The sequence below is a fragment of the Fundulus heteroclitus genome, chromosome 11 (assembly GCF_011125445.2).
Source record: "Fundulus heteroclitus isolate FHET01 chromosome 11, MU-UCD_Fhet_4.1, whole genome shotgun sequence".
Taxonomy (NCBI): domain Eukaryota; kingdom Metazoa; phylum Chordata; class Actinopteri; order Cyprinodontiformes; family Fundulidae; genus Fundulus; species Fundulus heteroclitus.
The window spans coordinates 35277436-35302705 of record NC_046371.1 but is presented as its reverse complement, the minus strand read 5'-3'; the positions used below and the strand labels follow the sequence as shown (position 1 = coordinate 35302705).

At 40.0% G+C, this 25270-nt stretch overlaps 1 protein-coding gene across 1 annotated transcript in view; it reads right to left on the bottom strand.

The window, feature by feature from the left end:
* The window catches only part of uvrag (UV radiation resistance associated gene), a 141164-nt gene that overhangs the window by 55049 nt on the left and 60845 nt on the right, over window positions 1-25270 (bottom strand). Inside the window, exons 12-13 of the mRNA XM_036143453.1 lie at window positions 23277-23442; window positions 478-553 (exon numbers count right to left, since the gene is read on the bottom strand). Of these exons, the coding sequence (XP_035999346.1) occupies window positions 478-553; window positions 23277-23442 (242 nt within the window). The remainder of the gene's footprint in view (window positions 1-477; window positions 554-23276; window positions 23443-25270) is intronic.

Here is a 25270-nt window from a genome sequence, read left to right as displayed (position 1 = left end):
GAAGGTGATGCTTGAACATTACTGACCAAAAGTACTCCATCTTCTATGCCACTGAAGTACAAGGCTGATGCACGATAAGGTGACGGGGTATTAGTACCAAGGTCTCACAGAGCTCTCAAGTTCAAAATATAAAGTAAGAACTTCTCAGTAAAATGGAAAATACACAAATTAAATTCCAATGGATTTCTGGAAGAGCTACAAAAAGAAGCGCTGTGTACAATTTAGAGTTTTATTTATCATTATTCATTTAACCAATAAACATGTTTGTAGTGACTTATGAATAACACTTCTTGTGAAAACATTTTTGACCTTTCTGTATGAATATTTTGACACTAGAAACCTAACAAGACATGGCAGATGTATAGCTTCCTATTTAGGAAGCCTCTTGTCTTACCTTTGCTGAAAAACGTTGTGTAGTAAAACATGTACATTTTAGACATTAGTGGCAACTGTGCTAGAAGTGTCTTCATTCCTTACCTGGGCGATGTTCTTGTTTAGTAAGTAGACGCCATATTCAAAATGAAAGCGCTCTCCTCTGGGGTACAAAGGGAATCTGTAAATGACAAAAGGACATTTAGCTAAAGAAGAATACTGAATTTACTGTTTGTGATCCATTAAGAGACCGTGGTCCAATAGCTCATTCATATTAAGTATACAGCCAAAGTGGGATTGTCCTTTGAAACCTGACATGTCGCTGAGGGTTCTGGTTCCCCTGGCGTCTGCCTCAGCGCCCTGAGGGGCAGGTCTTTGGCTCCTCACAATCACTACTGAGCATTTTTCTTATGGATAAACCTTACATACACAAGTGCACTCTCACAAACACCTACAGGTGCTCGGATTCAGGTACTTACAGATTCACTTCTATACAGCAAACCCCTATAATTAGAATTAGCTGTCACTATAAATCCTTTATTAAAAAATACAGTGTATTTTCAGTGATGTTATAAAGGCGTTGGTTGTTTGTACCTGTAATATTTTATCGGTTTGTTTTGCTGTTCTTTTTATATCTCTCTCTGCAGGTGTAGAAGCAGGTTTAGAAGCAGACTCCAAGGATGTTATCTTGTTCTCTCTTTTTCCTGTGCTAGGATCTCCTTCAATATGTCCTATCTGTAAACCCTCCTTTCCTTTCATTTACATTTTATTCTGGTAAGCAAATTATATGACGGAAAAGCTTATCATCCACCAAAAAATAATGACGCCATAGCATGAAAGTTTGCTTTGACCTTGCTGTAAATGCTTGTCCACTAATAAAGGTCTTTAGCTTGAAATAACGCTCTGTGACAGTTTTCCCACATATAAGAAAATCACCAGATAATAGCTCAGTTATTGTAATTTGTATTCAATGAGGCTTTAAGAACCTATAAGCCAGACTGATTACTATAGTATTTTATTTCTACACCTTACTGTGGTTTTTCATAGGACAGTCAGTGGAAGAATTTACATAAAGTTGATATTAGACAGACTGATATATTACAATTTTCCCTCGATCTGCTCTGATCGTTAATTGGCTTGCTGAATACTGACATCTGTTTCCTATTCACTAAATGCATCATAACTAAGAACTCCCGCCATTTTTTGTTTAAAAATGCAACAAGCAATGAACTTTTATGCAATACATCAAATTTTCATTAAAACCATACAAAGAATAGGGACATATGCTTTGATGCATAAATGTGAATGTTGTAGCTCCTTCATTTTCTGCTGGATTCAAAACTTTTTTCTCTAACAAATAATCAGCACATCAATTTTCTTGCATGTTTTACAGTCCTTAGAAAAAAAATTAAACCTGCAGCCCAGAATGAATAAACATATATCAATGTATTTATCTCTTTGCGGATTTGCACGGAAGAAATGGGCAGGCATGCTGAAGTATGCAGTCTGCAGAGTTAACAGTCTGTGACAGCTGCAGATCAAGTAAAAAGCTTAATTTGAGTTTAGGACATCAACCAAGAGATGCCCAGTCAGCACACTTTTTTATTGAAAGATCAAACAGGAGCAGAGCGGCCCATGCAGTGTGTCCTTCCACCTCCAAGCAGGAACAAAGGGAACTTTTGCTTTTATTGTGATGGGAAAGTCCAATCTGTGCCAACCAGATGTCTTCGTTGGGGCAGACAGACTGCCCTGCCTGTTGGGGTGGTGCAGTGAGGAGTGGATGCTGGCATGTTGTGTAAGGACAGCTTGCTGTGTAACCAGGGGCAAAAGGTTGGACTCACCCCTTCGTGTCATTATCAGCTGATCTTCCAAGGAAGGAAGATAATAGTTAGAAAGCTACACTGCTCAGCTGTCTTTTTTTATCAAAAAGCAAAGCTTAATGTATGAGGCCCATGTCAAAGCTGCAATTTAAAAATCATTGTGAAATCAGACTAGAATGTAGGTTCTTTGTAATCACGTCAAGAAATTTCTGTTTCAATCTTCCCTCAACTCTTGATAGGGCAACGGTTTTATTTAGAGTCAGAATTAAGTCTGTAAAATGTGACATCGATAAAATAGAAAACATATTGGATCGATAATTATCAACAAACTCAAAACATATATTTTAAGTCCAGCCCTGGCCATTTTATGCTGTTGCTTAGCGACTTATTTTTCGATCCAGAACTCAGAAATACTGAATTCAAACGCAACCGTTAATTCAACCAACTTTTTAACAAAACTACAAGTTTTTAAAACAGAATAAAGAACGTGTGCTCTCTGAACACTTTGAATGGGGCAGAGCTTGGTGATGCCGCATTCCAGGTTCTGCATTTGTGATTGGTTGGGAGGATGAAATGACTTTAATATTAACCTACATGGCTAAAATTCATAAGGAAGGGAAACATTTATTCAATTGAACTTTTTATTGACCCTTTTTTCTATCATTTCTATCATATACGTCTATCGATCGATATATATCGCTTCTTGGAAATATTTCTGGTCAAGAAAAACATGGACAGTAAAATTGGCAAGCTGTTTTTAATAGAAGCAATAGGATCATGTCTTACAATTGCTTTTCAATTTTGTATTATTAATGTCAAATCATGGTATTTCTATTTACGATTGTCATACCCATGCCTAGTTCGACTGGGTGGAATGGTTCACACGTGCATGCACATCAATGGATGGCGCAGAAGATGAGCATCTGGCATGCTTCCTTCCTTCCTGGGGGCTGGGTCTCAGTTTTTAAGCAATTCGTCAGTAGAAGATGATCCCTGGGGCCAGTAATACTGGACCACTGAATATTACAGCAGAAAACACAGTTCCTCTATAATGGACTCTATGGGAGGTTAAGATTTTTCTCTGGCAGATTACGGCAAGATCTTGATGCTCTTAAACCACAAATCTTCAATTAAATCCACATTTTCACATTTATAAACATGAGCATACCTCAAATCCCTTTCTTTTATTTGGCTTTACTTAAGGTCTGTGTATTTTATTATCTCAGCGCCTGTCTTGAGATCTTAGGATTGTGCAGCAGTGATGGCTGTGAACACCTCATCACTCACGCTGCACACTGCGGCTCTGGGAAGTTTAAAAGGTAAACCCTAAACAGATGGGGATCATTGCAGAGGTAGATTGAACCCTAACAGGAAGTTGCTGTAAAGTCTGGCTGAGTCAAAAGTGAGACGACGTAGCCTGGAGGCCACACAGCCATTTTAGTTGTTCATCCTCCGTATCCCTGACATGCAGCTAGGGCTCCTCAGAGAAAGCGGCATGCCAGAGGTCATATCTGAGCGCTCGGAAAGCACCACCAGACAGGGGAAGAAAAACAGCTCTTCTCTTTGCACCCCTGGCATAGCCACTACTATTTCCCTATGAATAGATAGGATTTGATTGCTGATGAACATATATGAAAAGGAAAACAGAGGCATTTCCAAAATACACACACGTGCACCCGGACGCAACGCCATGAACACACAGGTTCAGTCACAGCACAGTGATTAATGACTGCTGCTCGCCACGTCTGAAATCACACTGCAGAGACTCCGGTTCACCAAACACTAGGAATTCCTCTCGGGACATCCAGTGAAGTCAAATATATTATTACACGGGTGAAACGAGTGGGTGGGGGGGTGGGGGGGGGGGTCTCTGGACATAAGGGAGGGAGGGGCTACCACGGGACTATATCATTCATGTTGTAGCACATCAACCTGATTTTATTTACCAGCTGTTTTGCCCCCTGTCCTTTTCATTGTGCAAATGTGGCCTAAAATGATTGACAGCATAGAGTCACTGGCATCACGTTTTGTTTGAATTCTCCTCACGTTCTGTTGTGGAAACATGCAGTCCAGATCAGTACCAGTACCATCCTCTTCCCCAGCCATGCCTTGTTTTATATGGGCAGAATGTGGTTTCTGTACAGTTAAAACACGGAAAAGATGTCCTGTTGAAAGCAGCTCGCATTGCTCCAAGATCTCAGAAACTTTTTCTGAATTAATTAAGCACATGGCTTTCATTTCTTTTAAATACAATCTGGAATACTGATTCGTCTGACCACAGTCTCGTTTCCACTGTGTGATGGTCCATCCCAAGGTCCTCAAACCCAGAGAAGGCAACGCCAACTCTGGAAAACAAGGCTGACACAAAGCTTCTTATTTGCACAGTAAAGTCTGAAGGGGCATCTGTAACTGTTACTCTGTTGTATTGGACAAGAAATGTTTCCAAATGCTTTGTGCATGAGATTCTATCAGCTACTGATGAATGACAGATCGTGCCGTTGAGTCCTTGGAGATGGAGATCAAATGTGTCCATCTTGTCTGAATTGCCTACCCTCACTCTCCTTTGTAAAACCCTCTTGGCTCTAATCCAGACATGCATTGCTCATACTTAATTTGTAATGTGCCAAGGTGCCTGTTGGACAGGCAGAAATAGATTTATATTAAAACGAAACATTAGTTTATTTAAAATCAGTTCTATTTATACATTTTGACACACTTTGTAGTGGCTGTTTGTGGCTATTTATCTAAGTGATATCAAAAAGCCTCAGATAAATGGTGTTTGGATTCTAAATTCCCCAGATCAAAGCGCCGCTCCAGCAGGAGGAGGACCCCCTAAACACCATGGGACAGAATTGTTTTTGTGGACCTAAATAATCTACATAAAAAGGGCCAAGTAAAGCTGAAACGCACTGAAAAAACAGCCAAGAAGACCAAAAAGGTCTGGTAAATTAAGAACCAAGAGTCCAAACCTGTCTTTTTTCTGCTGTTATCCAACAGTGACTATCCTGCTCACGGTGCCTGATGGCAAGATAAATAAGGGTCCTGCTCCAGCCTGGTGGGCAAAACCAAAATAAAATGGAGCTCTATGCACCATCATATCCATACCCCTAGGGAAACAAAGCTGTGGATTACTAATTTGAAGTTCATAGAAATTCTGACAGGCTTTAAAACAGTAAAACATACATGTAAAAGATGCACCACTCATATTGTTAGGAGTAATATTTGTGAGACTTCATTTCAGCCGAACAGCCGAACCATTATAAACATGGCAGAGCAGGAGGATGTACACGTAGCTATTGCTATCACATCAGTTTTGTAAAAGTCCACTATTTCATGTCTGACAGAACAGCAAGAAGCGCCTTGACTAGCTTTCCTTGTGGTTTCTCATGAAGCCTGCTGCTTACATTTTAATTTGATATCGTCATTGGCTAAAACCAACCTTTGGTAGGCGGGCACTAGGTGTCATTTCGTCCAATCAGCTCGGCGAGTTCTGCTGAAGGTCCCTCTTTGCCCCAAATGGATTCAATGGGAGCAGTACGAGATTGATCATGTGCTGAACGTAGAGTGCTATACACTGTCAATCTGACTGATCAGGTTACAAGACAGTAACGATTGGCGCTTTAACGCAAAGTCACCAAAATAGGACAAAATGTCAGATTTGTCGCTAGTCGCTTTTTTGAAATGAGATCGCAAGAGGGATCTGAAAAGTTTCTAATTCTAGTGAACAAAGTCTCTAGATTCGGTAACGGTGACCAGGTGCCTCCACAGATTAGAAGTATTTCCGCTGCTGGCCTTGCACCATGTGTAACAAATATTCCAGCGAGCGTTATTTGCTTCGCATTTTGAAAAGTGGAGCCAATACTTTCCAGTGCTTTCTATCAGCCATGCTTGTTTTGTTGACTGGATCAGCAGCTACTAATGTCATTACGCTCTTGTGCAATGCTGTGTTCATGTCCGGCATGGAAAATTGCCCACTCTTCCACTCCCTCTGTCGTACAATAGCCATGTTTACATGAACAAAAGTAATCAGAATAAAGGGCCGATCGGAAACAAAAATGCGTCATGCAAACAAGCCAATCGTATTATTGTGATTGGATGAAGCTCAATGGGAATGAAATTGTTATCCAAATGAGAGGGGTGGTTTATCCCAGTTGATAATCCGATCGACATGTATGTAAACGCTGGTCAGGAACAAGTTATGTGGCAAACAGACCTGAGTGCGCATGTGCGCTCGACATAAACTTATTTTTGCGTATTTCCGCATTATTGAGTGGTGGAGATATGTTGGGAAGCAAAACCGATACAACCTTTTTAACACTTTTAAAAGAGCTCAAAATCATTATTCATTCAATAATGTTTCAATCGTAATTAGAATCTCACGCAAGTCCAACCAGGACGCTCAAAAGACACCCAAATTTGTATAACATTGCTTTGTTTACCTTTTTTTGTTATTCAGCAAAGACAGTAGTTCTTCTTCTTCTTCTGTTTTTTTAAAAGGGAAATTTGATAACAGTGCGTATAAGAGGAGATCAATTCTGAATAAAGCCAGGTGCATATACACGCACATTGTGATTGGATTAATTAGTTGTGTGCCCATATAAATGGTACAATCAGATTATTTTTGCTTTTAAATCCAAATACATTTCAATCTGATTTTTAAAGTTTGTGCATGTAAACATAGCTAATGATGCGTTTAGGTACAGCAACATAGTACTGTTTGATTTTATGTGAATCTGTACTCGTTAGTACCTATCCATACAGAGATTATACTTCTGCAATAAAGAGTAAAATGTAAATTTCCTCTTTGTTTTTGATGAAATTACAAAACTTTCTTTTTATTTGGGGTTGTAAAAAGAGAAGCCTATGATTTGTTTTTTGTCAGAGACTCGGGGAGGGACATGGTTGGCTGTTGCTTCTGCAACGACAGTAACGATTTTTAGTAGTTTACGTCCAGGAGAGATATAAAAGCAGATGAAGAGGAAATGAAGACCTTTTACAATCACTTACCCAGGAGCATAAAGTCAAACAGTCCTCTACACTGAACAGGAGGAGATAAATTAGATCCCTAGCGGACAGGACAAAATCCTCATTATGTCTTTCCATCAGTATGGAAGCTCCAGAATAAACAGACACAAAGCAGAGAGATTCACCCACAGGTCTGATGGAGCCCAATTCATGGAGCTTCTCGCATCTGTCATCTTTCCCAACAAGAAGTTGCCTATAGCTTGGGTTGAATTAGTATTAGCCAACTTTGTTTCCTGTATTTCCTCCCAAATCTACATGCCTTTTCTTATTGTGTAGCGAATAAAAATCCCACCCAATCATCTCTGATCCACTCAGTCCTACCGCAGATATCTGTACTTCCTCCAAACTAACAATTTCCCCCATCAGCACATCTCTCTCCTGCTCCCTATGTTGGCGGCACTGATAAAGCGTCGAGTCAGCAACTCTAACATGCCTAACTCAATATCACAGGCGCCGTAATCAACACACCCACTCACTTTAGGGTCCACTCAAAAAGGCTTATTGGGAAACATAAAATCTGTTTTTATTTAGCTAATTTTCAACTTGCCATGAAGCAGACAAGAAGATGAAAAAGAAATGAGTGATTTGAGAACAAAAAAAAAAAATCTGTCACTTCTCTTCCCCTCCTTTTTGCTTCTCATTTCCTGTCAGAACAGCCACCACAGGACAGTAGACGTGCAAGAGACACGAATATGTAATTAATAAGAAGTGTGCAGCCTTGACACAGTAAAGCAAGACAAAAGCAGCACCTCTAAGGAAAGTCCCCTGACTTTATGGGCAAAAAAAAAAAAAACGCCAGGGGCTTGCCAACTTTTTAACTGCAGGCTCTAGACACCAGTAATCCACACAGACAGCCTTGTTAAAAGGAGGGAGCGACCAATAAACGAGTAGCTTCAATGATGAGATGAAGCCAAAGGACATACACCGCTCAGTCTTCCTGTCCATGCCCTTTTAAAACCCCTCCTTACCCTGCCTGTTATTTCTGTGGAGGGATATTTTAATATCTGGCTGACTTATACGTCTTTCATCTCTGGCTAATCGACCATCGCTGTCTCCACCGTGGCCACGGACTGCACCCTGGGGGTCTGCAGGCAGGTGTTGGCAGCACATGATGTCTTTTAAAACCTCCAGTTGCCTGAACATATCTGTGGGCCATTTGTGCAAAGAGAGAAAAAAAAAAAGAGGTTGTGATGAAGCCAAAGCTTTGCTAAAAATTTGTAAGAGCGTGTTGCTTTGCATGCACTGTCCCTTTTAAACAAATTGTTTAAAAGCCTTAAAGATCAAAATAGTGCTCAATGAGTCCATCTTTGCTATTTTTATTTCAATTTTAATAATATTGTAACCTAAAACAACAAGGCCATACAATGCCAACTACCCAGAGCAGGTCTAGAAATGTATTTTCTAGTATATTCGAGTCTTCCTGCTTTCCCTCAAGGTTTATTATATTGATTGGAGGAGTTTATAAAAGGACACGGTGGCCGACCTCTGTAAAACTGTGATTCACAAGAATCTGTGGAAATGCCTCCAGTGATTGACTGACCTGCTCTAATGTAAACAAAGAGAGGGGTCGCCACGTGTGGTGGCGTGCCTGCTTGCTTACACATTTTAATTAATAGCTTAGACCAGGGGTGTCAAACATACGGCCCGCGGGCCGATTCCGGCCCGCCGAACAATTTAGTCCGGCCCGGTGGTTAAATGCATTATCATTATTCCAAAAAAAACCAAAACAAAAATTAAAAATAAATATATTTTTTTCTTTTTCTTTTTTTCTTCCAGTGTCCTTTCTGGCAATGTGGCAATAAGAATTGTTGTCTTAATGGCAAAAACAGCTCATCAGATTTGACTTTCACAAGTGGAGCAGTACTGCTTTTGCCATAGTGCTCCGCTTGAATTATGAATGTAAATAGTTTTATTATGATTCATGCGGGGAATATCTCAACTGATATGGACACTATGATGGGAAAGTAGGAGAGGAAAGGAAGAACAAGAAGAAAAAAAGAAAAGGTGAAAGAAAGAGGAGATAAAGGAAGAGAATGATAAAACAATTATTGAAAAACTTAAACTTTGTTTAATTGAAAATCTGCAGTTCCTATATTGTCCACGAAGGGCGCTGTGTTTTAATCAGCAGATGGTAGCATTGAGCTTCAGATGTGGAAAATTGATTTTAAATAATTTCTTAATTTTTATCTGTATGATGTATTTTGTCATGCAGGACAGTGTTTTTAAGTTCTAAAAGATGTGAATAAATGTTTTTCAACATTGTACAATCACTGTGATCAGTTCTTATGCATAATGCACAAGTAAATGTTTAACTGAGTAAAAGTATTGTTGAAATTGCACATATTTTCTTAAAAACGCTGAGGTTATTCATAATACATTGTGTAAAAGTGAAATTCATTTAATATAAAAATCAACAACAAGTCCACTTTTATTAGTTCTATTTAACCTTGCAATGAGTTTACTCGTGTGTCCCTCTTGAGATCAGATTAAGCTGAATGCGGGCCCTAAACCAAAATGAGTTTGACACCCCTGGCTTAGACATTTTAATTAATAGTCCACGTGTGCAAAAAAACCCAAAAACAACAGTTTGGTGCAAAGGAAGTACATCCTATCTTTTAATAGTTGTGAGTCAGGTCTTTATTTGGTTTAAAAAGAAAAGAGCCCATGTTATGTTCTGAACTCTGATGGCTGCTGCCCAAAGCTAATTCAAGTGTCCAGTAACTTTCGATATCTTAGAAATTATTACATTAAGCACATGTCTGCAAATACTGGTTTGCTGACCCCATAATAGTAATTTTGCCAACCTTGGTTCAGGCCATTAGTGTGCCGAGTCATGAGGTAGATGCTCGCTCTGTCTGTGTGGTTTTTCATCTCAACATACATCTCAGTGTATTTTTCAGTGATGTTATTAAAGGCGTTTGTTGTTTGTACCTGTGATACTTTTTCTGTTGGTTTTGCTGTTCTTTTTATATCTCTTTCGGGATGTGTAGAAGCAGAACCCGAGGATGTTACCTTGCACTCTCTTTTTCCCTCCGCTCTATTTTTGTCACCTTTTCTCCCTTTTAACATTTTCCCTCACCTTTCTCCTTTTTTTCCCTATTTTACCTTTTATCTATTTATTTAGGAACTTGATGTGGCCCTCAAGGCTGTCTTACGGAAAAGGTTCATTTAGAAATTAAGATTTATTCTCTTTACGGAAAACATTTCTTTACAAAACAAAGTAACTATTTCTTGTTTCTATGCTGTTGCAATCAGGCTGAGAGGTATGAGGGGACCTACTGACATCCAGAGTGTTGTCATCACAAACATGTTGCTTTCAATCAGACGGAGAGCTTTATGCAGTAAAATGTCACAGTTTTTTTTATTCTCTCTGTTGAAGATCACATACAATAAGAACAGAGACAATCTCCATATGTAAAAAAAAAAATAAAAAATAAAAAGTATTGCATTGCTGTGATTGATTTTATAGTACATAATACCTGGAGAACATGTGTACGAACACAGAACCTTAGGTGAGCTTTGTTTTCAAACCTGAGAGAGAACTTATGAAGGAGATATTGCAATAAATACAAGTAACCATCTGACCTGATCTATGTTTAGAGAATATGAAATACTATACTATAATATCAGACAGGCAACTGACTTTAGTCCACAGCATCTTCTAGAAAGCTATTGAGGACAGATGCTTCTAGTTATGTCTTTAATGAAGAATCGACAAAGCTTGCTTGACTAGGCTCACAACAGCGGGACTTCCGAGATGAAGGGTTGCTTATATAACAGCCCTGTCAACCTATTGAAGACGCACTTACTTTTTCTGAGCTATTATAAACATACCTCTACCGCCATTGTCCTGGAGCGATTTGGCAGAAAACCTCAAAAGACAAGTAAACAGTCTGACCAGTCTCGGACTTCCTTTGTAGTTGACACACGGTGCTAAATCATGAACCATTTTCAAATTTGATTTAAATCAACTGGCTCCAGAGCTGATTGCCTCGTTTATCTCTCACATGGAGAATAAAGCAACTATGCAACTGCACCACTGCTAAACACGTGCACATCACCATGAAATAACAAATGGTGGGATCTGGTTCTATGAGCCTCAGAAGAAAGCAGAAGCTTCTCATAGTGTATATTGAACATGGATGAACACATGGTTGATTCATTTTCTAACAGAGCTATACACAATGTGGAATATCATTGGAAGCTAAACATTTATGTAATTACACTAATTTATAACTCATGTTGAAAGAAAGAGAAAGAAAATGTTTCTCATTTACAAAAAAAATGTACTTGCACTGATCTACATGATACAACACTGGTCTCATCTACAGATAAAACCAAACAAACCTGCAGAGATTTATACCGCATGCAAATAATGTTTATAGTACGTAGCATGTGTGTGTAATCTGTTTCCACTAACTGAGCTAAATGGAAGAACCAGCTACTCTTTATTTTCTGTGAGCATTTCCACCATTAAATATTGGAGCACTAACGTTCTGAGGCTGAGCCTTGTGATAAAGATTTGTTTTCTTTATACAAACATACACATTGTCTGGTTCCTTATTGTGAGTACCTTTGAGTTTTTTCCTTGCAGGTTATTATGTTCAACTGATGCTTTAAAGTGAAACTTCATGCCAAAGACAGCCAAGATGGTATCATAGGAGGAAGAGAAAATACTATAGACCGCTGACAACCATCAACTTTTGACAACAGAAAAAAACTGTCTTCTGGAGCAAAAAAAGTCAATTCCTTGTTTTGTGATGTTGTTTGAGATCCACAGTAACTCAGTCATATAATTTGTGTGCACTGACTGGATATTTTGTGCATGTCTAATACACACGAGTATTGATTCTATTGCTCTGCCAAAATATAGACCTAAGAAGAGCAGTATGGCTTTTGTCCTGGCTGTAGAGCAGAGGACTGGATATTCACCCTGGCTGAGACGCTCATAGGGGTCATGGAACATGTGTTCTATGGATGTTATGAGGGAATACAACCGTGTCCCTTTGAGGCATTTTCTGCAGGATGTTGATGGAGTATGAGTTGCTTGGGATGCTTTTAAGGGCTATCCGGTCCTTGTATACCTAAAGCAGGAGCTGTGTCCGCATTCTTGGTACTAGGTCAAGCTTGTTCCTAGTGCAAGCTGGACTCAACCACCACTGCTCCTCATCTCTGATTCTGTTTGAGGTAATATGTAGGTGTTCAAGGAATATTTGCAGAGAGGCGGGTGGCTAACTGTGGCGACCAACCAGAGAGAGGTGCACTGATCTCTCAGGGTCGGGGTCACTTTCTGCCTCAAGCAGAGGAGTTTAGGTATCTTGGTGTCTCGATCACGAGTGACGGCAAGACGGAACTGAAATAAAAAGTTTAACTTCTGATTTCCCAGTCAGCCAATTCCAACTCTCATCTATGATCATGAGATACAGATGAAATGAGCTTCCACCGCAGGGTGGCTGAATTCCTTCTTTGAGGTGAGGAGGTCTGTCATGTAGGGGAAGCTTGAGGTGGAGAAGCTGCTCGTCTGCATTGAAAGAAGTCGTTGGTGCCTCCTGAAGGTTATCAAGGAATGTCCCACTGGGAGAAGACCCCAGCCCAGACCCAGAGTTTGCTGGAAGGAGTATATGTCCCTTTTGGCTTTGCAGTGCCCTGGCATTCCCAGAATGAACTAGTGTTGCTTAGAGTGTCTGGAGAGTTATAAACTGCAGCCATATGGATTTCTGAATCAATCCTTCTCTGCTAAGTAAAGCTAAATATTATAGACTAGTATTTATCATGACTTACAAAGAGTCACAAAGAATCTCTCTATGCTTTTTTTTCCTCCTCTGCTACATCTAGCCAAAAGGCCTAATAACCCTTGATACGTTTATAAAAATCTGATCCTGCCCATATCAACAAGGTACCCATGCCCCTCCTAAAAGCAAAAACAAAATGTCACAAAGGATAGTGTTACAGCAGTCACAACTACCATTGACCTATTAAAAAACAGGGCTGACCAAGAATAGTGTAATTCTCAGGGGTGCACTACAATACATCATTCACATTGATATATCGATTACATAATTAACGATCCAATAACATAGATGCAAAGTATACAAATTGGTCTATATCGTTATTTTTAAGATACACCTTTATTTTGATATTCACTAAACATGAGACTATAGTGAACATGTGATCTATTATTTTTAAATTAGAAGAATGCCGTTTATATTGTTACCGGTATGCCTGATACCGGTAACAGCTTATAAAAAAATTTCAAATGTTTTTTCTGAGTTGATAATGTATATATTAGTGTTAGATGGGCAGATGATATTACTTCATATCGATCAGACTTCTGTATTGAATTTAATCAAAATCGTATTGTATCGGTAAATATCGTCTAGCAATCCAGACAAATCAATATAACATCGTATTGCGATACAGCTGGTGATTTACGTCCCAATTCTCACTCCTCTCTTGTCTGTTTCATGGTAACTGTTATTTTGGTAGCTCCAAAATAATATTGTTCCTGTGGAAATTATGTTCCTCTCATTTTAACCCTCCGTCCCTCCTTTGGTGCTCATTCCTCAGCACATCCTTGGACAGTTTATTTTGTGTTTCAAACAGGCAGGATTGCCTAACTCCCACTTAGCGATTCAAGCCTCTTTTGCTAGTGCCACAGTCTTTCTCAGCCATCTTTTCTTTCAATACTTTTGAACAACTATAGGAGGCAGCTCTTTATTTTTAATGGCTGGCTTCTGGACTCAGTCAAACACTGGACATCTGGATCGCATCTCTCCATTTCTCCCCCGTGCAATCAGAAACGTTGGAACTGAGCTCCCCGCGTGAGCAAATATGGGCGCAACATGTCTGCTGATTACAGAACATTTCGGACTGGTCCAACGTTGTTTCTGAGATCACTAAAGAATTGCATTACCTACCAATTTGTCTATTCCTCTTCCACACCTTTCTCTAAAAACTCTTACAGGGCCAGTTTGAATTGTTGCCCTATTTCTACTGAGAAAACACAGTTCAGATCAACACAGGGCTTGACAAGTTTTCCTGTTGCAAAATCTGCTTCTATTTGAAAGAAGGCAGCCATTATTCCCAACCCACAGATGGGAAGGAGTAAAGTGATATTAGCCAAACTCAAAGGGGTGAAATATTCATATTCTTCTTACCACATTGAAGCTCTGGTGATTGTAACAACCATATTAACACTGACATAAATGGACGGTCTGTTGCTCAGCTAAAGCCAGTGCTCTCACAACAAAAGATGAATAACTGAGTTATGGTCTCAAGGGTACATCAGGAAAGTCTTAAATAAGGTTTGTGAAATCATCTCAGAACAACATAAAGGTTAATGAGACAGCAGGAGGAGTTACTAACAAAGAGGTGAGGTTAGAACAGTTAGCTTTTAACAGGGATCTTCATTGACAGATGTGACTAAATGTGTGCATCTCTGCATATGAAGCTTTAGACATCTCATCCAATACTATCTTGCTCATCACCAATAGTTACCGCTTTCTGACACTTTCATTACCCATTTTTGCACACTTCCAGCGGAAACTAGTTGTTTTCTATCTGCACACACATCATTGCTGCCCACCGGGACCTCAGGGGTCATAAACATGAGGCGGCAGGGTGAAAGTTAACTGAAGTATTTGGCCCTACTCAAGGACACCTAAGAGCAATGGTGGCCTGTCATGTCTTCTCAACAAGTTAATGGCTCATTTTTTTTGTTGCCTGACACCGATGTAAATATCCTGCTTGGTAGGGCTGGAAATGTGTTAAGTGACTCCCAGTGAGCCTCTCCAGCTGTTGTCAGACACACACACACACACACACACACACACACACACACACACACACACACACACACACTTTTTAAAAATGCATAGAGAGGACCGTGCCTTGACTTCCAGACTTCTATTCATCTTCAAGCCTTTCTATGTCCAAACCCTGACCCTAACCCTAACCTGTTTATACCAAACCCTAACCTAAACCTAATTGACACCTTAGTGCTCAACCTAACCTCTAGCTCAGGAAAAAAAAGGTGAGGACTGACAAAAGTTCCTCACTTCACATCAAAGTCACCACTTTACTAGTAAAATGAGTAAAAAGTGTTCTCGCTCAGCTGCAAGTACAAGAACGCACACATAAAGACATTGCTGCTCAATCACCGGCTCCTCAAATGTCTCTCTTACCTTCACACATTTCCTCCCAGCTGTTCGCCTTCTTAGAAAAGTCACTGGTGGATGTGAAAGTGTCTGTGCTTGTTTACATGGCAGTTTTCTAAATGTACCATGCTGGGGAAAGCAAACTTTTATGTCTGACTGCCAAAGGAGTAAAAACAGTTAAACACTAGTGCTCTTATTTTTATCTGCTATACTAATCAAAAATCAGACAACCTCAGACTGTTTAAAGATTAAACATTTGTATTTAAACAGATTTACAAAATTAGAAAGAAAATTACACAGTAGGGACGAGGTTTTTTAAACAGTAATTTGTACGTATAATTTTGCTCTTATTTCACTAGCGTTTACGCCCTGAATCTTTGTTTGATTCAGTTTAAAGCAACATGGTTCTACTTCACAACAAATGTCATCTCAAAGCAGAACCAATTCTATCCAATCTTATATATCCAAGTTATATAAGGAAACCCGGCAGATTTCATCTCAGCACTGACTTAGCAGCAATGTATTCTGTTGAATAAAACTGAGTTATATTTGTTACAGAACTAAATGCTTGATGGCTTATATCAACTATTCTTGGATGTCAGCCATTTCAGGCCAGAAATAAGAATATCACAGGGGCAGCTCAGGTTGATCAGGGTTGGTGTGACTGAGGATGCTACAGACAGGATGAGAGGGAGGCAAATTATGGGCTGTGTTGAGCCTACAGCAAGCAGACAAAAGATGATGAGCAAAGCAGTATACAAATATAGGGGGGAAGTACAGACTAGAGGAAGCATGCCATTCCACTTTGATAACAATTTAGATTACATCAGATGTTTCTCATCATTGAACAACATCTTGAATGCAAGAAATGTTTAATCCATACAAGAGCAAGTCCATCCAAAGCCTGCAATTATTGTCAGAAAGCTATTTTTTTTTTAAATTGCTACTTGATGTGTAGTTACAAGAAACATCCAAATATTAATTTCATCTCTTTGACCTTGCTGCCATTATAGCGCCTCAACAAATCATCACTGACACTAAGGGTCCAGACAAAGGACCAGGTGATGTGAGATAATCAAACTGCATAGTTTTCAGCAATTACGTGCACACTTTGAAACAACAAAAGATATAAAGCTACATAGCAAGGAGGTGAAGTGGTTGCATCCCCAAGGCATGATGCAGAAAACATGCAATGTGATTTATGGCCTTTGTTCACTGAATGCCTGAATATAGCTTCAATTTGCTACCAAGGGCAACACAACAACAAGTCTAGAGAGGGGGTGTAAGGAATGTATTTCTGTCTGAGCAATGAAATTACGAAGAAGAGTAGATAAAAAATAACCTTTTGCACTCGGATGTTTCTGTGCAGAGGCTCATAAATCCATCCCTTATTATCAGAGCAGCCTTGGGCTGACACCCGGCTAACTGTTATTATAACAGACACCACAATATATTGTTCGCTTTCTGCAATTACAGCTACAAATCTTTAGCAATATGCCTCTGCCAGCTTAGCTCATCTGCAGACAGGATTTTTGACAAGAAATTGATGTCTAGAAGCTTTCTATCCAATCCGACTAAGCTGAACAAATAAATTGACAAACATTTCTGCTGTATCAAATGGCAAGTGGACTGAACGTATGCAGCCCTTTTCTATTCATACTGATCACTCTTTATACACTGGAGCCTCATACACTTTTACACTTAGAAAAGTGCACACATTTGTAACACATGAATATGCTTGAATCTAAACCGTTCCATCTTAGCAATGGTGTAAGGATGCTGTGTTGGAATTTAAATGTCTACACCACTCTCAGGTTTTGACTGTTTTGTTTTTTTTCAATCCTAAGAGTCGGACCTTCTCGCTAAGTAACTTGTTCTGTGCCTTGAGAAGTATTTGTGTTACCCTTTGGAGTTAAGTCGAATGCTGTTGAGGGTGATGCCTTGTCTGCATCTGAGGCTGAAATGAATATGGTTCCTGCAATCTGCAAGCTTCCATGACATCTTCTCAGACACCCACAACAATCCTAGGATGTTCTCCCCAAAGCGAATAGCAACACGCTGGTGTATAGTCTCAGTCACCCGGGACATGGGCCCCTTGCCCTGCCAACAGAAGGCATCCTCACAGCATAATGCAGCTATTACCATCTTTTACAGAGGGGACAGTCTGTTAAGATTGATGTACAGTCGTTATCATTAGCTGGGTTTTCTCATGCGAACTCTGAGCAAAAATTTAAAAAGTCGCAAAAAAACAAAATGCGCAGAGGTGTTTCTATTTACTTGTTTATAGCGAATTAACCAGGCGATGCACAGTGTGCGAAGTTGTCTATAATAAGCAGGAAGTAGCAGTTGCTAACTAGCACAGACCACAGATCAGTAATAGAGGAAGGCTTTAATGAATTTTCATCCATCCATTCTTTTCCTCTTATCCGGGGTCGGGTCGCGGGGGTAGCAGCTTCAGTAGGGAGGCCCAGACGTCCCTCTCCCCAGCCACTTGGGCCAGCTCCTCCGGGGGAATCCCAAGGCGTTCCCAGGCCAGCCGAGAGACATAGTCCCTCCAGCGTGTCCTGGGTCTTCCCCTGGGCCTCCTCCCGGTGGGACGTGCCCGGAACACCTCACCAGGGAGGCGTCCAGGAGGCATCCTGACCAGATGCCCAAGCCACCTCAACTGGCTCCTCTGGACGTGGAGGAGCAGCGGCTCTACTCTGAGTCCTCCCCGGATGACTGAGCTCCTCACCCTATCTCTAAGGGAGAGCCCAGACACACTACGGAGAAAACTCATTTCAGCCGCTTGTATCCGGGATATATTTATTGAATGTGCAGATTTATTTATTTTTTCCACGGATGAGACTTAGAAATGCTTGTGTCTCTTCTTGGGTCCACACGTACCTGTTTCGAGCTATATGGGAAAATCCGGGAAGATGCCGGCAGCAGAAACAGCTGATCAGTCATGTGAGGTAAGTGTTCACCATGTTAGAACTGTGTCGATAAATGTGTTTCCATCTCCTCTTTAGTGCATTTACCACTTTTCGAAAAAGTCCAAAACCACCTCAAGTGAGCATAAAAACTTTTTACGAAATCTATTGAGTTAATTCAAATGTAGCCGTTTCCATCAACCTTTTCTAATGCAATACATCAAAATGCACATTAAAAAGTGTATCATATAAAATCCCAACACAATGCATTGATGTTTCATTGTAACGTGAAAAAACATGGGGTGTGGATAGTTTTACAAGGCATTTTAATGCATTAGGTACTACTTAAAGGTATAATTGGCAGTTATCACAAATGCTTTTTGGCAGCTGTTTCCACAAACAGTTGCACAAACAACTAGGTTACAGGAGCAATTACTTTTAACAGTATTTTAGTGTTTTCCTTGTCTGCTGACATGACTGAGTAGGGGCGTACCAGAGTCAAGTTTTTCTTGTTTACTACACCAGTGCATATCTGACCAACCGTCTGGTTGAGTCCTATTAGCAATCAGTCTGCCGTTCCATGCCGAGCTACCAGAGCAGAAAATTATATAAAAATAAATTAAGCATAAGAAATATAATACATCAAACAGAAAGTGAGGCCACAGATACAATTACCTTTGCTGTTGGGTTGTTATTTTGTTCTTTGGTTTAGACAAACCTATGGTGCAGAAGACTTATTATAGCTTCCTGCCTGTGTGGATCAAAAAGGTTTACAGAGCCAAGCGTGCAAGGCCTCAGAGATTCCTTTTGAGTCATACACACAATCATGTCTGCAAGTGCTTTCATACAAAACAAATGTGGATTAAAGTAAACATACATTTCCAGAATCTAATTATATTCTGTCAAGTTACTTCAACTCAGACGATGCAAAGAGACAGAGCAGATAATGGCTGAATGGAAGGTGCTGGCACAGAAGGAACAACTGGACACAAATCAAATGGGCTACATTTACACACAACCACACTTACAATCGTTTGTAATATCAAACTAGAATAGCTACTTTCACTTGAACATCAAACAGTTGGACTTCTGTTAAGTGTTCAGCAGATCCTGATGGGTATTTTACGGAGTTACACAGCCGGAGGAAAAATGTCAGTATCCGAGGTTTGTACATCCGCTGTCATAATCATAGAAGACAGGTAATTTACAACTCTATGCATGTTTATATAAATAGACAAAATCCCCCCTGATAGTGCTGTTTATATGACAGCACTGTGGGAATGTGTTTTTTTTTTGGGGGGGGGGGGGGGGGGGTTCTAGATAAACAAATAATCAGCATCATGAGTCACCACAACCAAAGTTAAACAGTCCTAATTACACTTGATCCTAAAAGATCTATTTTACTGCGCTAACAAATTTATTGCAGGATTGTATAACAAAGACATTATTCAGAGGAGAGGCATGTGTTTGTTTCGTGCAACTAGATGGTTTGTCACCATTACGTGAGCCTGAAGCCAAAGACGTGTCCACCGGACAACTCAAAGCCCCCCCCCCCCCCCGACCAAATTAAATGCCCAAGGTCACGTCTTGTCACGAAGGCCAACCTTCAGTTCTAAGCTAGTATGAGACATATCAGTGTAGAGAACTTGACTAAATGTAATATTAATGTATGTAGGCATAAGCCGGTTACTACTATCAAGGTATACAGGTTATTGTTTTTTTTAAATTATGGTTTCAAACAATTAAAATCTTTTGTTAAAGCATTCCTTAAACAGATCAAGAAAACAGCAGATTTTTTGTCACTATATAATAAAATAAATATGCAAGAAGAAAATAAAGTACATAAATCAAGTAATTTTAACACGATGCCAGAAAAAATACTGGAGAGGCCGGAGTTTCCCGCTGGCTGTATGGATCTAATTTCGCCAAAACCTGAGAGACACACCAAACGTACAGTGTGCTGTCTCCGGTCAAATTGCAAGCAAAACGCCGGCACACGAAAAAGATTTCACCCACCGATATTCAGAGGTCAGAAGGGAAATCTCGTAAAACCTCTCGAGATCAATCGAGAATTCAGAGTAAATAAACATGGCTGATGAGGAAGAACAATGGCGTTAGTTTGTGGACTACTTTTAACAGAGAAAAAAACATTACAAAAGGAAAAGCCGTTGGTTAAAGACGTGGAGACAGCATGAAAAGAGCCTGCACTATGACATGTACCTGAGCTGTGTTTTTTTCCCCTCTGGGTTTCTGTCACCACGCTTTCTAACAGGTAACGCATCACATTCAACCAGCTGCATTGTCCTTGGGGAACACCCCGCACGCTAGGACATCAGGCCAGGACAATACACATGAAGATATTCCCCATTTTAAGGCCTGAGTGGTCCTGACGTCCTTCTGAGCAGACTAGATCAGTCTCAACACACCACACACTGCAGGAATACCTCATAAGATTATCTTAATGCCCACCCCAATAATTGGGGGGTCCTTAGGATTGTCGGAAGTGAAAGATCAGAACAAAGATCGACATAATTATCCTGCAGTGTGACTCAGGCAATAGAGGAATGTAGCAATTATCTTCCCCACACCTGTTATAATCAGTCAGCTGACTGAATTAGGAATTAGGGCAACCCTTTTCCCTCACTTCCAAATAAAAAAAACAGACACATTTGGCTGTTTGGAAATATTTCTGGCCACAGCAACCACAGACAACCCCTTTTATCAATGTCCTGTTGTTTTAATACTACAGTTAGCAAACTGCAAACAGTCGAGTAGCTGACTCCAGGACCTACTAATGATCTAAATACCAGGACTAATTGTCAAGCTAAGATGCATTTGTTGAATCCAGGTATTACTCTTAAAAGAGCAGGACAGCAAAAAGGATTATATTCTGTGCAATAAGGAATATTAGCCTGAATTTACTGTTGTCACACAGTGTCGCAGTATGTCAAATCCTAATCATTATAGCAACAAGGGGCCGGACGATAATTCAGTAACAAAATATATATACATAAATTGTTAGACATGTGGTGCAATAGAAATAAAAGCTCAGTAGAGGAACAGTTTCTTAACTTTTGCATTCTAGCCTATCATGTAGGTTAATACTACAGTCATTACATCCACCTAACCAATCACAAACTGACCCAGGAACCAAGCTCCATCACCAAGCTCCGCCCCCCTCAAGGAGTTCAGAGAGCATGCGTTCAGTTTTGGTAAAAAGTTGGTTGAACGAGGTCGAGTTCAGTGCTTGTTCTTTATCTAAAATTAAGTCATTAAGCAACAGCATAAAAAAGACCAAGGCTACACTTAAAATACACGTTTTGAATTTTTTGATTATTATCAGCTTGTGACAGACTGGCGACCTGTCCAGGGTGTACCCTCCTCTCGCCCAATGACAGCTGGAGATAGGCAGCAGCACCCCTCGCAACCCCAGCAGGGATAAGCATGTAGGAAAATGGATGGATGGATGATTATCAGCATCGATCAATATGATTCCTATTTTATCGATATACTTTTTTTTGTATCGCTATATCACAATTGAAAAGGATTGCTTGTATACAAAAATATTTGGTGCTATGCATTTAAACTGTTCAATAAACTATTTGACCACTACCCATTCTGCACACAACTGATATAGATCTTAGTGATCACGATCAGTCGCTGCATACCTGAACAATATACTACTGTATTTCAATGACATGTTTTCCTAAAATCATGCATCCCTCGTTTTTGTTGTTTGTTTGCCAGTTTATCTTGAAGCAGCAGCAAATGTATGTCAAATTATATTTTAACTAATAATTAAGATATAGATACAACATATTTTGAAGTAGAAACATTTTTGCAGTGAGATTCTTATATTAGCCAAAGTCTGTTTATCATAAAGATGTGTTTGTTCATGCAGTACAATATAACAGATGGGGATTTGTTCTCTTCTAAATGCAGCTGCAGGCGGTCATTTAAGGACCTGCAGATACTGTCAAGTTTTTTGTTGGGCTTAGGATCTACGCCTCTGGTAGCACAATTAGTTTGCTTGAAGCAGGTCAGTGTTTGTCAGATCAGATCTGTAGAGTCTTTCATTCCCAACGTTTGTGGACAAAAAGGTCAAAATCTGACTGAAAACAGAAGGTGCACAAGCAGTCCCAGAGAGATCAACAGCATTAGAGAGTTTTCATTTGGGAACATTTTTGAAAAAAGGAAAAGTAAGCCCAACTGGAATGAGACATGGAGCAGAGATCAGCAAGAATAACCAGACACAACTTGGTTCAGAGTATCTACAGAAAGCTTTCAGGTGGAAGAAAAGAAAAGAGTCCAGGCAATCAGAGCCAGATCAGTTGGCTTATTATTGTTCTGTAGCATTCATATAATATGGAATACGACTAGTTTTACGCAGGTTTAAAAGTATTCTCAGCTCAGAGTGAGTAAACCGCTCAACGTCTGTACTGAGTCTGTGAGTTTGAAAGGGATTAAATAACTTTTCAACATGTTTTCCCAGTGCTGCACAAAAAAAGGACAAACATTTAAAGGAGAAGCAAAATTCCCTTTACAGGAGAGGAGTTTCTATAAATTCTGTGTGAATATTTATTGATGAAATCTCAGATTCTGTGGGCTCAGTGGAACTTTGGAAGCAAACTCAAAGAAATCATCCAAAAAATAATTCAAGCAAAAGATTTGGATCTTTAAGAAAGATGATGACGTAAGGCATACCAGACGACTGCTGAAGGAATATTTTGTCCAGGCAAGGAGAAAGTCCCTCAGAGAGCCCTGTCCTACGTTTAATAGACCACCCATGGGATCCAATCCAGAACACTTTTCCTTTACTGGAATAAGTTTATCATCCAACTTTGTTTTCACATAAATGTCCTTTCTCGTCCCATGCAACAAATGTCATTTGTTAAATGTGTTGTTTTAGTAGTTTTTCCACAGCAGGGTTCTGTGTCAGACCTGCACACTGTAGATTCACACTCTCATGCCAAGTGTTGGCTCTTACTTACTCTCTCTCCTTCTCCGTGAGTCTGTCGGTGATCGTGTCCTTAATGGAGGAGCGGGAACCCTTGTGGATCACCGGGTACCGGAGAGGGAGCTGAAGGAAGCACGAGATCATCAGGACCAGGTGTGCCGTGTAACCCAGGGCGACCGCCACGCTCCCATCATCCTTCGCTGCGGCACAGACAGGATTTAACTCAGACTTGTTAATTCATCGCTGGGCTTTTTAAAGAGACAACATTAACACATCAAAGCTTCTGAGGACATCATGTAACGCAAATCCAACCCAAGACAGCAGCACATTATTCAGCCAGGAAAAGGTATTTTATTCCGTATGAAACTTCAAAGCTGCAAAGCACAGCAGCGTGCAACACTGTCTGCTTTGTTTGGTATTCTATTACATGGAAAAATAAATTGTGCTGACATGACGTCCGCATCATATGAATCAAAATGAAAACACACAATCAACCAACAAAAGATGTCTTTGAAAGCAAGGATCTGAGGAAAGATGAGCAGTTGTGCTCATGCTGTTCTTAAAGTCTCACAAAATACGCAACGGCAAACAGAAAACATTTGCTAAACTGGGAGCTCTAGTTTCTGTCTTCTAAAGCTTCGCATAAAAAAAGTGGTAAGGCGTAAACATTTTACACCAAGGAAGAAATCAGAGAGGAAAATGTACAGACTACAACTAATGTGTCGGGGCAAAGATAAAATAAACAGTTGCTCTAAAATTTGAGATCATTCCTTCTGCCTTGTTGCAGTATTGGCGATGATTATTACCAGCATGAGTATCTGAACCAGCAAATGTTTGTTCAAGGGTTCTGAATACTTTTGCAAGGCGCTGTGGAAGGACAGTTTCACATTTTTACACATTATATAATCCCAAACTTCAGCGTAATTATTAGAATCTATCTGATGCACCAACATCACAAAATGCATAACTGATAAGTAAAAAGGACAATGATTCATGGTTTTACTTATTTATTTTACTAATAAACATTTGAAAACTGTGGTTGGCACTTGTTTTCAGCCGCATTTACCATAAAAATCAAGTCCAATCAACTGTTCTCAGAGGTCGCCTGATTTGTTAACAGTCATCCTGTGTATCCGCCTCTCAGTATTAATCCAGCTGTTATGTGAAGGTCTCAGAGGTTTGTTAGGGAACACTAGTGAACAGACATCATGAACATCAAGGAACACAGCAGGGGAGGTTAAGTAGAAAGCTGTAAAGCAGAGTGAGCCTATCAAACAACATCCCAACATTTGAAGATATGGAACACTGTTCAATCCATCGTACGAATCATATAGAGGAGACTGAACATGTGGAAGAAGATGCTCTGGTCAGAAGAGACCAAATTTAGACTTTTTGGCCTACGGGCAACTTGATGCTTGCAGCAAAGAAATCCATGGTAACTGTGGGGGAGCTGCAGACATTCAAAGCTAAGGTAGCAAATTCATTCCAAACATCTGGCCTAAATATGGCAGAGTGGCAATATGATTGTTAGAGGAAAGCTATAAGAAGTCCCATTTGCAGCTTGCCACCAGCCATGTAGGAAATACTGAAATGTGTGAAAGAAAGTGCTCTGTTTAGAAGAAACCAAAATTCAACCTTTGGTCTGCATGCACAAACCGCGTGGCAGACCGTGAAACATAGTGGTGGCAGAATCAAGCTGTGGGGGGGGGGGGGGGGTACTCTGGGACAGCAGGGTCAGGGAAGCGGGTCAGAATTAGTGGACTACAAAAGCACGTTCAATACAAATGCACACAATCCCTTTCAGATTTTTTTCCGTGTCAAAACATGAAAACCATGAATCACTTCCTTCTGCCTCACAGTTATCCACTATTTCTGTTACCCCAGCATACAAAGTCCCAATAAAATAACACTGAAGTTGATCCTCAGCGACTAAACGAGAAAAGGTTCCAGGGGTGTGAATACTTTCGGAAGGCACTGTGATGGAGAAGTGAAAGCAAAAGCAGACCCAGCTTTGGAATAACAAAAACA